At 63.3% G+C, this 15,018-nt stretch overlaps 2 protein-coding genes across 2 annotated transcripts in view; one reads left to right on the top strand and one right to left on the bottom strand.

Annotated features, from left to right (window-relative positions):
- The window catches only part of CLPB (caseinolytic mitochondrial matrix peptidase chaperone subunit B), a 53,667-nt gene extending 50,837 nt beyond the window's left edge, over window positions 1–2,830 (bottom strand). Inside the window, exons 1-2 of the mRNA XM_030477594.1 lie at window positions 2,731–2,830; window positions 271–1,122 (exon numbers count right to left, since the gene is read on the bottom strand). Of these exons, the coding sequence (XP_030333454.1) occupies window positions 271–1,122; window positions 2,731–2,830 (952 nt within the window). The remainder of the gene's footprint in view (window positions 1–270; window positions 1,123–2,730) is intronic.
- Window positions 2,679–11,350, top strand: STARD10 (StAR related lipid transfer domain containing 10). The gene is made up of 6 exons (XM_030477338.1): window positions 2,679–2,990; window positions 7,032–7,179; window positions 7,333–7,436; window positions 7,559–7,676; window positions 8,290–8,342; window positions 9,525–11,350. Exons 1-6 carry the CDS (start codon window positions 2,829–2,831, stop codon window positions 9,750–9,752), a joined length of 813 nt encoding a protein of 270 aa, XP_030333198.1. The 5' UTR covers window positions 2,679–2,828; the 3' UTR covers window positions 9,753–11,350.
- The last annotated feature ends 3,668 nt before the right edge of the window (window positions 11,351–15,018 follow it).

Genomic DNA, 15,018 nt, shown 5'->3' with positions numbered 1-15,018 from the left:
GGAGGGTGCCAGAACACCCAAACCCAACGCTGTGACAAGGGCTTGTGGCCGCCCACCGAGGCTCAGACACAAACTGGGCTCATGGTGGCAACTCAACCCCTTCCCACCTCCAGAACCTCTATATTCACCCCTATATCCTATGATCCAAGCAGATGAGCTCACCCTATGGGCAGGCTCCATGCCCAAGGAGGGACCCCCATGCCCCCCACCCCAAGGGCTGCCCCACACCCCCCCATCCCCGCCCTGTCCCGGCCCAGCAGCAATAGTCACCCTTGGACAGGCGGTCCCGGAGGTAGCAGAAGGCCACTGCAGCAGCCAGGCCGGGCAGCACAGCTCCTCTCCGGCGCCCCTTGGGCTCTCCTCCATGGTGCCAGCGGCGCTCAGCACCCACAGGACCCGGTGACGGCTCCCCATGGGGCACGGCGGGGGATGCCATGGGGCGGCCTGCGCCACGCAGGGCAGTGCTGGGGTGCTGCGGGGGGGCCGGGCCCGGGAACTGCTGCTCAGCAATGGGGGGCCCCTTGGGGCCTGGCCCCACTAATAGGGGCGAGCCCCCCATTCTTAAGAGGGTACCCCCATGGCCTGGCCGCATTGACAAGGGGGTCCCCCCAAGGCCTGGCCCCACTGACAGGGGGCTCCCCCCGGGGCCCTGCCCCCGCCATGACACCCCCAGGCCCGGCGGCGCGGACCGCCGGCGCCCCCTGGCGGCCCACCCCGTCAGCAGCCGCTGCTCGGCGCTCCCGGCCCCCTCCGCCGGCGGAGCCAGCGGCGGCCGCGCCCGCAGGAGCCCCGCCAGCGCCGGTGGCGGCGGGCGGGCCGCGAGAGAGCCCAGCATGGCCCCGCCGCTCGCCGCCGCTGCCGCCTGAACCCCCCCTTCACGCCGATGGAGGCCGGCGAAGCAAGATGGCGGCGGCCGGCAAGCCGGCGCAGCTAGAGCGGCTGCGCGGAAGGCCTGCTGGGAGCTGTAGTTCCTCACGGCGCACGTCACAGGGTTAGTAGTGCCCCTGCGGACTACAACCCCCAGGGGGCGCCGGGGCACTGCCCGCCCACCCGGGGCATGCCGGGAAAGGGCCGGGGTGAGGACACGGGTTCGAGACTCGCCTGGGCCTGGAGGCGCGTGCACTGGGGCGCACACACGTGTGCACGTACACACACATGTGCTCATACACACGTGTGCACACACATACACGTGCTCATACACACATGTGCACACACACGCGTGCTCATACACATGTGTGCACATACACACACGTGCTCATACACACGTGTGCACATGCACACATGCACACAAGCACTCCCACACACGTGTGTGCATGTAGGGGAGCAGACACATGCACGCACACATATACTCACATGCGTGCACACACATATGCACTCACATGCGTACACACATAGTCATGCACATGTATGCACACATGATTCAGACACACATGCACATACATGTGTGCTCACGCACATGCGTGTACAGACACATGCGCGCAGACAGCTGCAGACACATGCACACACGGGTGCACTCACACACATCTGTTCACACATGTACATGCACACACATAGGCATGTGCACACACCGGCATGCAGCGGCACACGTGCACATGTGAACTCACACACATGTGCACCCACACACGTGTGCACAAGCACCGCAGGCTCAGCTTGAGCCCGTGGCTCACCCATGCAGGGCTTGCACACGTGTAGGTGCTCCCTGTATGTGCACGTGTGTGTGTGTGAGTGCACATGTACATGCATGAGTCTGTGTGCATGTGTGCGAGTGCATGTACATGTGTGAGTGCAGTACTGCGTGTGCATGTCAGTGCATGTATGTGAATGCATGTGTATGTGCATGCATGTGCAGATGAGTGCACATGTATGTATATGCATGTGTGTGAATCCCATGTGCGCGTGCACATACATGCCTATATGTGTGTGCCCGTGTGCATGAGCGCACATGTATGTGCATGCACGTGCATGACTGAATGTGTGTGCGTGTGTGAGTACACATGTATGTCTGTGAATCCATGCGTGTGCATGCACATACATGCCAGGGTGTGTGCATGTCTGTGTGCATGAGTGCACATGTGTGTATGTGCATGTACATGTCTGTGCACACATTCATGTGCATATCAGTGCATGTGTGTGCATTCATGTACATGACTGTGCACATGCATGTGAGTGCACATGTGTGTGAACATGTCTGTGAACCACTTGTGTGCATGCATGTACATGCCTCTGTGTGTGCATGCCTGTATCAGCACACATGTGTGTGCATGCATGTACATGCCCCTGCGCATGTGTGTATGTACGAATGCAAATGTGTGTGCATGCATGTCATGCCTCTGTGTGCACACGTGTATGCATGACCGCATGTGTGTGCAGGCACATACGTGCCTCCGTGTGTGCACGCCTGTGCGCATGAGTGCATCCACGTACATGCAAGCGAAGGACATGTGTGCACTGCGGGTGTCTGTGCAACAGCTGCGCACATCTGTGTGTGTGCCCCCGCTCCCCCCGCTCCCCCCGGGCCCTCCCCCCGGTACTCCCGACACCCCCCCCCCGGTGCTCCGGTGCCGTGTCCGTGTGTCCCCCCCCCCCTTTCCAGTGGTCCCTCCCCGATGCCCCCCGCCGGTGTCCCCGGTGTCCCCCCAATGCGTGTCCCCCCCCCCGGTCCCTCCCCGCTCCTCCCCCGGTGCCGCCCCCCGCTCCCGGTTCCGCCCCGGCCCATCGCGCACCGCGCACCGGGGATGCCGCCGCCGCCGTAGGGGCCGCCGCGACCCGCGGCACCGGCCACAGCGAGGGAGCCGGGGGGGGGGGGGGCGTGTTGTCGGGACGAGACCATGTCGGGTCGCGACAGCGTCCAGATCCCCGACGATCGGGACTTCGGCGCGTTCCGGGCGCTCTGCGAGTCGGAGCGCGGCTGGAGCCTCACCTACAGCAAGGGGGGGGTGACCGTGTGGGTGCAGCTCCGGGAGCCCGAGCGCGACCTCCACAAGATCAAGGTGAGACCCCGGGAGCGGGAACCGGGAGCGGGAACCGGGAGCGGGAGCGGGAACCGGCCCCGGGGGCAGCCCTGGAGCGGGGGCCTCGGGGCGGGGGGAACGAGGGGGGATGCCCGGGGGGGGGGGGGGGCGGGAAGTGGGGACCCGGGGTGATGCGGCACCCTGGGGTGAGGGGAGACCCCACAGTGAATGGGGACTTGGGGGGTGATGGAGCATCCAGGGGCAAGGGGGGACCCCAAAGCGAGTGGGGGCCCTCGAGGGATGCAGCACCCGGAAGCAAGGGGGGTCCCTACAGCAAGGGGGGACCATGAGGTGATGCAGCACCCTGGGGTGAATGGGGACCCCACAGTAAGTTGGGGTTTGGGGGGTGATGGAACACCCTGGAGCAAGGGGGACCCCAAAGCGAGTGGGGATTAGGGGGCGATGGAGCACCCTGCGGTGAGGGGGGACCCCAGAGTGAGTGGGGACCCTATAGCAAGTTGGGGCCCATGAGGTGAGGCAGCACCCTGAGGCAAGGGGAGACCCCAAAGCAAGTGGGGACTTGGGGGGTGATGTGGCACCGTGAGGTGAGCAGAGACCCCAAAGTGAGTGGGGACTTGGGGGTGATGCAGCACCCTGGAGAAGGGGGCGACCCCCAAAAGAATGGGGACCCTGGGCCAATGCAGCACCCTGGGGTGACCAGGGACTCCACAGCAAGTGGGGACCCTACAGTGGGGTCCCTACAGCAAGTGGGGACCCTCAAGTAATGCAGCACCCTGGGGCAAGGGGGGACCCCAAAGCAAGTGTGGACCTGGGGGTGATGCAGCCCCCTGGGGTGAGCAGGACCTGTGGGTGCAAGCAGGGACCCTGTGGCAAGTGGGGACCCCAGGGGTTAGTGGGGACCCTGGGGCAAGCAGGGACTTGGCCGAGCTGTCACCCCATTACAGACGGGGACCCCAGGACCAGGGGTGTCCCAGGGGAGAGCAGGGACCAGCGGGGACCCAGGGGCTGCAGGGGGGTGACGGGACCCCCCCAGTGCTCGCTGCATGGAGGAGCTGGGGGGTCCCTGTGGTCCCCGTGGGGCTGTCCCCTGCCCCGTGCCATGGGCTGGCACTGGCCGGTGCTGCTGGTGGTGGCATCGGTTCTGCAGCCACCGAGCACAGACGTGGCACCGGCAGAACCTGTCCCCGGGGTGGTGGCGCTGGTTGTTCCCGGTTCCCAGCGGGAATCCCGCCGGGAATCCCGCCGGGAATCGCCTCTCTTGGCTCCCGGCGCCGGCGTGGCAGAGCCTGGTGGAGAGCCTGGGGACAAGGGGTGGCAATGGCCGGCGGTGCTGTCACAGCGAGCCCCAATGGGGGGGTTTTGGGGGGCTCCTGGCCCATGGGGGGACACCGAGCGCCCATCACCGTGGTGTCACCATGGGCAGGCTGGGCTGGCCTGGCTCCATGGGGCAGCACTCCCCGGTCCCCACGCTGAGCCCCCCAACTCTGCCCATGGCTTTTGGGGTGTTCCTGCATCGCAAAGCAGCTCCGGTGGGATTGGGGTGCTGCTGTGTGTGCAGGGAGGCACTGGGGGTGTCCTGCCCGGCCCCTGCCCGGCCCCTACCTGTTCCCTGCCTGTTCCCTGCCCATCCCGACAATCCGGTTGTGCCACGTCCTCCCGCGTGGCCGGGAACCATCCCAAGGTGTGCACCAGGATGTCCTGGTCCGGCGCGTTCCCACCGCGGGCGGTTGGTACCTGTCGCCGTCTCTCACCCATCCCCACGTCCTTCCCTTTCCTATCCCGGTGCTCCCAGCACCTTCCTGCCTGGATCCTGCTTGGGAAGATCCTGCTGGATGTTCCCGCATGGGTGCTGTGTGTGTGTGGAGTGGCGCTGGGCAGGTATCAGGGTCTGGGGGGACACCCCGGCTCCAGCATGGGACACTCTGGCTGGATTTCATGGATGAAGGTGGCATCCAAGGCTGGGGGGGTTCACCCCCCCCCCCCAGCTCCCACCCCTCTTTGGCATCTCCACTCTTCCCACCAGGAATGCAGCTCTGGTCTAACCTGTTTTCCAGGAGGCTGGAAACGAGGTTGTGATTCATCAGCGGGACATGGGACACAGCATTTGGGGATCCCAAAGATGGGGGACACCATTTGGGACCCCCCCTCCCACCCTGGTTGATCCAGGGAGATGCTGCCCTGGGAAAGGGGCTCCTTGGGAAAGATCCATCCAGGATCCACCCCATGGGATGGGGTTGGAGCTGTGCTGGTGGTGGGACCCCCCCAGGTCCCTGCCTGTCCCTTATGCGTCAGGTCACCTTGAGATGGTCACTAACGAACACGGGTAATTAACTTAATGACCCACGTGGCTGCGCCCATGGCCATGGGTCCTGCTCCGGGCATCATGGTGAAGCCATGGGGACCTTTTGCCTGGGGCAGAGCCGGTGGCACCGTGTGTCACCTTCCTCCTCCTCCTCACCCCATAGAGTCAATATTGACCCAGGGCTGCGGCGCTGCTCCGGGCGGCACCGTCCCCTCTCCCAGTGACATTCCATGGCCGGAGCTCCCGCATCCAGCCCGGCCCATGCGGGTGGGAGCTGGGGGGTCCCTGAGGATGTCACCCGGGGGGTGACACCGCCACAAGGGGCTGTCCCCAGCCCAGATGTTGGCTGATGTGGTGGGGCTGTAATTGAGGTGCAAGGGATGAGCTCCATGGGGTTGGAGATGGACTCTATGGGGTTGGGGATGGGCCACATGGGGTTGGAGATGGGCCCCATGGGGTTAGGGACAGGCTCCAGCTCCTCCACCCTGACCCAGCCCCAGCAGCCCCCCCAGCTCCGGGGTCCAGGAATGGCCGGAGCCACCCTTGGGATGACCCGGAGCTGGTGGCATTTGGTGGGGCTGGATCCCGGTTCCCAGCTTGGGGACATCCGGGGTGCAGGAGGATGGGGATGTGGCTCCTCCCGTCTCCTCCTCTTCCCAAGCTGCTCCCCACTGTGCCCCCCCGTGCCATACACACTGCCCCATGGCCCCAGTGCCCAACTGGGCCAAACTGGGCCAGGCTGGGCTGAGCTGCTGGTTGGGATCCAGCTTCTTGGGGGGTTGTTGCATTGGGGTTGGGGAACCTGAGCGGAGACCCTCAGCTGGGGGGTCCCCACGGCCACCTCCCCACCTGTGGGTTCCCCATGACCACCATCATTTCTGGGGGTCCTCATGGCTGCCATCCTGCCTTGGGGTGGCATGGGCACCCTCCCTCTTGGGGGTCCCCACTGTTGTCATTCCTCTTGGGCATCCCCATGGTCACCTTCCCACCCACCAGGGTGTTTCCAAAGTTGATCATAGGATCAATGCGGTGGGATGGATGGATCCAGGTGTTTCCAGGGTTGATGATGGGATGAACTAGGTGGGATGGATGGATCTGGGTGTTTCCAAGGTTGATAATGGGATCAGCGCAGTGGGGTGGATGGATCTGGGTGTTTCCAGGGTTGATGATGGGATGAACAAGGTGGGGTGGATGGATCTGGGTGTCTCCAGGGTTGATGATGGGGTCGGTGCGGTGGGATGGATGAATCTGGGTGTTTCCAAGGCTGATGATGGGATCAGTGTAGTGGGATGGATGGATCTGGGTGTTTCCAAGGCTGATGATGGGATCAGTGCAGTTGGATGGATGGATCTGGGTGTTTCCAAGGATGATGATGGGATCAGTGCGGTGGGATGGATAGATCCGGGTGTTTCCAAGGCTGATGATGGGATCAGTGCAGTGGGATGGATGGATCTGGGTGTTCCAAGGCTGATGATGGGATCAGTGCAGTGGGATGGATGGATCCAGGTGTTTCCAAGGCTGATGATGGGATCAGTGCAGTGGGATGGATGGATTTGGGTGTTCCAAGGCTGATGATGGGATCAGTGCAGTGGGATGGATGGATCCAGGTGTTTCCAAGGCTGATGATGGGATCAGCGCAGTGGGATGGATGGATCTGAGTGTTTCCAAGGCTGATGATGGGATCAGCGCGGTGGGATGGATGGATGCGGGTGTCTCCAGCCGGGTCCCCATGGCCACCCGCTTGTCCCCTGGTGCAGTGCAGGATGGAGTGCAAGGACGTGCCGGCAGAGACGCTCTATGACGTGCTGCACGACATCGAGTACCGCAAGAAGTGGGACACCAACGTCATCGAGACCTTCGACATCGGGAAGCTCACGGTCAACTCCGACGTGGGCTACTACGCCTGTGAGCACGGCCCGGGGGGCCCGCCGTGGTGGGGGCTCCATCAGCCATGGGGCTGGTGGTGCCCATGGTGCCAGGAGGAACCTGGGACCGCTCGGGGTGGGGTTTAGGGGGTTGCTCATGCTAGGAGGGGTCTCCCCCCATTGTTGTCCATAGGGAAGTGCCCCAAGCCCCTCAAGAACCGGGATGTCATCACGCTGCGCTCCTGGCTGCCCATGGGCAACGACTACATCATCATGAACTACTCTGTCAAGCACCCTGTGAGTGCACTGAGGGGGTCCCATGGGTGCTGCCTGCACGGGGATGGGATGGATGGGTGATGCCTGAACCCCCTCCTAACCCACACCCTGTCCCCATGTCCCCCCTTGGTGTCCCCCTGCAGAAGTACCCCCCACGGAAGGACATGGTACGAGCCGTCTCCATCCAGACGGGCTACTTGATCGAGGGGACGGGGGCCAAGAGCTGCACCATCACCTACCTGGCGCAGGTGGACCCCAAAGGTAAAGGGGGGACCCCCATCCCCTGCTCCAGCACTTTGGGGGGCTCAGACCACCCTTGGGGATAGTCACTCTCCATTTAGGGGTGGTCTGTCCTGATGGATCAGCTCAGGTTGGTCATAGAACCGTGGGATCACCAAGGGGGGATGGATGGATCTGGGTGTTTCCAAGGCTGGTGATGGGATCAGCAAGGTGGGATGGATGGATCTGGGTGTTTCCAGGGTTGATGATGGGATCAGCAAGGGGGGATGGATGGATCTGGGTGTTTCCAAGGCTGGTGATGGGATCAGCAAGGTGGGATGGATGGATCCGGGTTTTCGAGAGCTGGGAGGGCGGGTGGGCTCTGGGTGGGCTCCAACAGGCAGCAGTGGGATCATCTTGGGATCCAACCGGAGCACTGGAGCCAGGAGGGAACATTTTGGGCCCATTCTCTTGAAATGTCTATTTTCGGGGTGGCCAAGATGCTGAAATGGCTTTTTGGGGAAGCAGCAAAAAGCTACCGTGGGAATTCGGGTTGAATCCTGCTTCTGGCTGGGCATCCCCGCACCACCCGGTGCCCTCTCCACATGGTGTCCCCAAGCAGGGACCATCCCAACGTGGCTCCTCTTCCCCCCAGGTTCCCTTCCCAAGTGGGTGGTGAACAAATCCTCACAGTTCCTGGCTCCCAAAGTGAGTGTGGGAGGCCTGGGGGTGGGGATGGAGATGGGATGGGGATGGGGATGGAGATGGGAATGCGGATGGATGATGGGGATGGGGATGGATGATGGGGATGGATGATGTGGATGGGGACAGGGGTGGGGATGGGGATGGGTATAGGGATGGGGATGCGGATGGATGATGGGGATGGATGATGGGGATGGATGATGTGGATGGGGACAGGGGTGGGGATGGGTATAGGGATGGGGATGGGGATGGGGATGGATGATGGGGATGGATGATGTGGATGGGGACAGGGATGGGGATGGGGATGGGTATAGGGATGGGGATGCGGATGGATGATGGGGATGGATGATGGGGATGGGGATGGGTATAGGGATGGGGATGGGGTTGGATGATGGGGATGGGGATGGGATGGGGTTGGATGATGGAGATGGGATAGGGATGGGATGGGGATGGAGATGGGGATGGGGAAGGGGATAGACATGGAGATGGGGATGGAGATAGGATGGGGATGGAGATGGAGATGGGGATGGGGATGGGATGGGGATGGAGATGGGAATGCGGATGGATGATGGGGATGGGGATGGGTATAGGGATGGGGATGGGGATGGATGATGGGGATGGATGATGTGGATGGGGATGGAAATGGGAATAGAGATGGGGATGGGGATGGAAATGGGGATAGAGATGGGGATGGGGATGGATGATGGGGATGGGGATGGGATGAAGTTGGGGATGGGGATGGAGATGGGGATGGGGATGGGGACAGGGATGGGGGTGGGTATGGGGATGGAGATGGGGATGGGGACGGGGATGGGGATGGGGATGGATGATGGGGGCGGGAATGGGGATGGGATGGAGATGGGGATGGAGATGGGGATGGGGATGGGGACGGGGATGGGGATGGGATTAGGTTGGATGATGGGGATGGGGTTGGATGATGGGGATGGGGTTGGATGATGGGGATGGGATGGGGATGGGGATGAGGACGGGGATGGGGATGGGGTTGGATGATGGGGATGGGGATGGGATGAGGTTGGATGATGGGGATGGGGTTGGATGATGGGGATGGGGTTGGATGATGGGGTTGGATGATGGGGATGGGGATGGGGTTGGATGATGGGTATGGGGTTGGATGATGGGGATGGGATGGGGATGGGGATGGGGACGGAGGCTCCTCCCGCTCCCCAGGCCATGAGGAAGATGTACAAGGCGTGTCTGAAGTATCCTGAGTGGAAGCAGCGGCACGAGCCGCACTTCAAGCCCTGGCTCTTCCCGGAGCAGAGCCGGCTCCCGGCGCTGGCGCTGTCCGAGCTCTCGCTCCAGCACGCGGATTCCCTGGAGAACATCGACGAGAGCTCCCTCCCGGAGAGCAGGGAGGAGCGCGGCGAGGCCAGCGATGAGGACAGCCTCAACTGACCCCCCGTGGGCCCCACAGGGGGCTGTGGTCCTTGTGTCCCCCTGCCCCATGGGGCTCTATGGTCCATGTGCCCCCCCACCCCATGGGGGCTCCATGGTCCATGTGCCCCCCCACCCCATAGGGGCTCTATGGTCCTTGTATCCCTCCCACCCTATGGGAGTCTATGGTCCATGTGTCCTCCCCACCCCATGGGGGCTCCATGGTCCATGTGTCCCCCCAACCCCATAGGGGGCTCCATGGTCCATGTGTCCCCCCCACCCCATGGGGGCTCCATGGTCCATGTGTCCCCCCCACCCCATGGGGGCTCCATGGTCCATGTGTCCCCCCATCCATCACAGCTTGTGTCCCTCTTGCACATCATGAACATGACCCAATGCTTTGGGGGGGACCCCCCAAGTGCCACCCCACTGCTTGGGGGCCATAGGGCCATGCTGGGTGTCCCCCTCCCGGTCACTGGGTGCCCCCCACATTGGGTTTGGGAGCTGGGGGGTATCCGGTCCCTTCACAACCACCATCATCCTCATCCTCATCCCCACCATTGTCCAACCCAAAGTGCTCTTCAGCTCGTGCCCTTGGGGGGGGGAAAGGGGGAAAGGGGGGGTCCTGCCATTGCTCCCCAGCCTTTGGGGCACCCACAGCCCCTTCCCTCTGCTCCCCTGTCCCTTCGCCCCATGGGAGCCCCCCAAGTGGCCCCCCAGGGTTTGGGGGGGGCTTAGGGGGATGGACCTGGGGGGGTTTAGGGGGGCTCTCGGCTTGTCCAAGAATGTAGGGGGGGGCTTGGGGTGATCCCAGCACCTCCAGTTTCGTGGGGGGGTGTCTTATAGCACATCCATGCAGGTAGGGGGGGTTTTGGGAGGCTCCTGGTACCCCCAGATGTGCTGGAGGGGGGTCTTGGGGCACCTCCATGCATGTTGTCAGGACTTGGGGGGCTCTCAGCACCTCCCTGCTGGGGGGTCTGGGGGAGTCCTGGTATCTTCAGGTGTGTTTGGGGGGGTCTTTATGGGTCTGGGGGCACCTCCAGGCATTCTGGGGGGATCCCCAGTATCTTCAGGTATGGTGGGGGGGCTCCTGGCACGCCCAGATGTGCTGGGGGGCTCCAGCATCTCCATCTCCAGATGGTCTGGGGGGGGTCCATGGGGGCTCCTGGTACCTCTAAACCTATTGGAGGGACTTGGGGCATCTCCAGATGTTCGGGGGGGTCCATGGGGGCTCCCAGATGTGCTGGGGGGTTCTTGGGGCACCTCCATGCATGTTGTCAGGACATGGGGGGCTCTCAGCACCTCCCTGCTGGGGGGTCCCAGCATCTTTAGGTGTGTTTGGGGGGGCTCCTGGCACCCCCAGATGTGCTGGGGGGCTCCAGCATCTCCATCTCCAGATGTTCTGGGGAGGTCCTGGTGCCTCCAAGCCTGTTGGAGGGACTTGGGGGGTTCTGCTGCCACCTCCAGCTGTTGTGGGGGGGTCCATGGGCCCCCCCGGTGGGTGTGTGAGCACTTCCTGCACTGGGAATCGTGGCCTCGGCTCGGGAATTCGGGATGTCAGAGATTTTGTACCTTGATCCGGAGCTGATTGTTTAGGAATAAACCAAATGAATCTGGGACAAGGACAAGGACAAGGACAAGGACAAGGGGGGGGTTATGGCCACCGTGTCCTGTCCCTGTCCCCTGGGACATGGACCTGGCCCAGCCCCATGGGGGGGTCTCTGGGTTGATGCCCCCCAGACCCACCATTGGGCCCATGGCAGTGGCGATGCCACCATTGGGAACCCAGTCACCCCCCAGCACTAACTGGAGCCGCACCAGTAACACCAGTAGCGCCCGTGGAACACCCCAACTGGGGTACAGCCCCCCCATATGGGATGCCGGGAAGGGGTTGTCAATGGTTCCATGTTCTCCAGTGTCCAATGGGAAGATGGGATGACTCCAAAGCCTTCATCCCCCTCCCCAAGACCTTCATCATCATCATGCTCTATCCAATAGCGCCCCCAAACCCAGTGTCCCCCAACCAGGGCCCTCCCCAGATCCATGGGGATGAGGCAGGGTGATGGGATGCAGGGGGGATGCGATGGGGGGCGATGAAGAGGAGGATGAAGATGGTGGGGAGGGCACCTCAAGAAGGCTTTGCACTATTTGAAGTGGGGGGGTCCTCCCAATTGTGGGACCTCCCCAGTGTGAGCAGCTCAGCTGGGACCAGGAGTGGTTCTGCCACACTGGGGTGAGCGGTTTGGGGTGCAAAGGGGGGGTTTGGGGTCAGGGAGGTTTTGGGGTACCCAGAGCACTTGGGGTGGGTGTTAGAGGGGATGCTCCATCCTGGGGACATGTGGGGTTGGTTTTGGGGGGCTGAGAGGTTTTGGGGTACCTGGAGCACTTGAGGTTGGGGTGTGAGAGCCTGGACATTGAGCTTGTCTCAGCCACTGCTTAAGCTGAGCTTGGGGTGCTGGGGTGGTTTTGGGGTGCTGCAATGGGGTGCAGGGGTGGTTCTGGGGTGCAGGGGTGCTGCAATGGGTTAATGGGGTGCTGCAATGGAGTGCTGGGGTGGTTCTGGGGTACTGCAATGAGGTGCTGGGCTGGTCCTGGGGTGCTGCAATGGGATAATGGGGTGGTTTTGGGGTGCAGTGGGGCTGCAATGGGGTGCTGGGGTGGTTTTGGGGAGCCTCAATGGGGTGCATGGGTAGTTCTGGGGTGCTGGGGTGGTTCTTGGGTGCAAGGGTGCTGCAACGGGGTGCAGGGGTGATTCTGGGGTGCCTCAATAGGGTGCTGGGGTGCCCATGGGGTCCTGCTCTGTGGGATGCAGGGACCATTGTCCAGCTGGATCCATCCCCTGCTCCTGGGTCACCCCAAACCGTCCCCCCGCGTTATCCTCCCGCCAAGGAGCTGGGAATGGGGCGGGGAGGGGGGGGACCCCCCCCCCGAGCCTCTCAACAACGCGGTTTGTGTGTGGTTTTACCGGGAAAGTCCCGCTGGAATTCCCCTGCTCCCGTTGCCACGAGCGGGACCGATCCCTATGGAAGAGCCCGGGCTTGGAGCAGCGGCTCCGCTGGGATGGGGGGAATGGCGGCTCTGGGGGTGCAAATACACCCGGGGGGGCTCTGGCCCCGGTTCATGCAGCAAGATTCAGCCCCGTGCTGCCCAGCTCAACCCCAGTATGTCCCAGTTCAGCTCCAGTATGTCCCAGCTTTCCCTATTACACCTCAGTTCACCCCAGCACACCCCAGCTCCCCCCCAGCCCTCCCCAGCTCCCCCCAGTATACCCCCAGCTCCCCCCCAGCAGCCTCCAGTTCACCCCAAGCACACCCCAGCTCAACTCCAGTATAGCCCAGTTCAATCCCAGTACTCCCCAGCTCCATCCCATTATTCCCCAGCTCCCCCCCCAGTATATCCCAGCTCCCCCCAGCACACCCCACATCATTCCAAGCACTTCCCAGCTCATTCCCAGCACTCCCCAGCTGCCCCATCCCCGGCTCCGCTCCCCGCCGCAGCCCGTTCCCATCCCGTGTCCCTGCGCTCACCGGGGCTCCCATCACCCGGGGGGGGGGTTGTTGAGGGCCAACCCCGGGGATCCGCCGCCGGTGCCGGGATAAATCCCGGGGGAGCAGCTCCCGGAGGCCCTGGCACAGGGTTTGTTTTCCATTGGGAAACTCGGCTCCGCACGGCCCCGGGCACGGGCAGACAGCGCAGGGATCCCTGCCAACGGCACCCAGCGGCACCCAGCGGCACCCAACGGGACCCGGCGGCACCCAACGGCACCCAACGGGACCCAGCGGCACCCAACGGCACCCAACGGGACCCGACGCCTTCCTCCTCCTCCTCCTCGTCCCGGTCCGTGTGCCGGGGCCTCAGGAATTCCTCCGGCGTCACGGCTGCAGCGGGACAGCGGCCGCTTTGTCCTCCGGGAACGCCGAGGTTGGCTCCGTGTCGCTGCCGCCGCGGCCCGGGGCCATGGGGGGATTTTGGGGGGGTCCCATCGCTTTGGGGGGTCTGCAGTGGGTGCAGTGTGAACTGAGGTGCTCACCCAGGCTGGGCGCTGCGGGGGGGGGCGGGCCGTGATCCCATCGGGACACCCCGGGATGCCGGTGTCGGGATCCAGCTGCTCCGGGAGCTGCCGGTTGTTTTCCATCCATGGCAGCGGCTCCGGGGCAGGCGGGACATCAGGGATGCGGATAGTTATAATCCCATTGGATTTCTGCGCCCCTCCGTGCCCCACATCCTACGCTCGCCCCCTCCCACCCTCAGCAGGTCCATCCATCACTTGGGAATGTTGCTCCGTCACCGCATGTTGGGGGCTTTAGGTGCTGCCAAGGTGGTTTAGGGCACGCAGTGGGGGGCCGGGGTGACATCGGACACCCCGAATCTGCTGCTGATGGGGGGCTGAGCTGGGGCACCCCATGGGTGCTGCCGCACCCCGAGGAGGAGGAAGGGGAGGCTGGGGGGCAGCGGGGATGGCGAAGGGCCCCCCCGGCATTGAGAGACCCCCGGAGGTTGGGTTCAGCCCCCAGCGCTGGCACGGGGAGGCCGGGGACCGCTTCCTGACCTATTTTACTTGCAGGAAGTGTGTCAGGAGCTGCGGGGCTCCGGCTGGATGCAGCGGCAGCGGCAGCAGCTCTGGTTTGTCCCCGTTTTTGCTGGATTTGCCCCTTTCTGGCCAGTTTTGCCCCATTTCTGGTGGTGATGCCCCAGGAGGGGGCGCCGGGAGCTCCGGGTCGTGCTGCAGCCTAGGGACCACTTCACCTTCCTGGGTTTTACTTCCAGGGGGAGAAGGGAAACATGGGAGGACCTTGGAGGAATGAGGAACCCCCGTTTGCCGGCCCTCCTGACCCTGGTGCCTTCCTCATCACCCTCCTCCTCTCCCTCCTCATCACCCTCCTCATCTCCCTCCTCATCACCTTCCTCCTGCTGGGTGTCGGAGAAGGGGGAAGCGGGATGGGAGAGATGGATGGAGCAGCCTGAGGAGAAGGACTCGGGGTGTTGGGTGAGGAGCTGCTGCGAGGGCTGGAGCAGCTCTGCTCTGGAGCCAGGCTGAGAGAGCTGGGCTGGGGCAGCCTGGAGAAGAGAAGGCTCCTGAAGGGGACACCTTAGAGCAGCTCCAGTGCCTAAAGGGGCTCCAGGAAACCTGGAGAGGGGCTTTGGGCAAGGGCCTGGAGGGACAGGCCAAGGGGAATGGCTTGGAAGAGGCTTGGAGCAACCTGCTCTAGTGGAAGGTGTCCCTGCCTGTGGCAGGGGATTGGAACTGGAGGAGCTTTAAGCTCCCTTCATCCCAAACCATTCCATG

Source organism: Strigops habroptila, chromosome 2 (assembly GCF_004027225.2).
Source record: "Strigops habroptila isolate Jane chromosome 2, bStrHab1.2.pri, whole genome shotgun sequence".
NCBI classification, from domain to species: domain Eukaryota; kingdom Metazoa; phylum Chordata; class Aves; order Psittaciformes; family Psittacidae; genus Strigops; species Strigops habroptila.
This window is presented reverse-complemented; position numbering and strand designations above follow the sequence as displayed.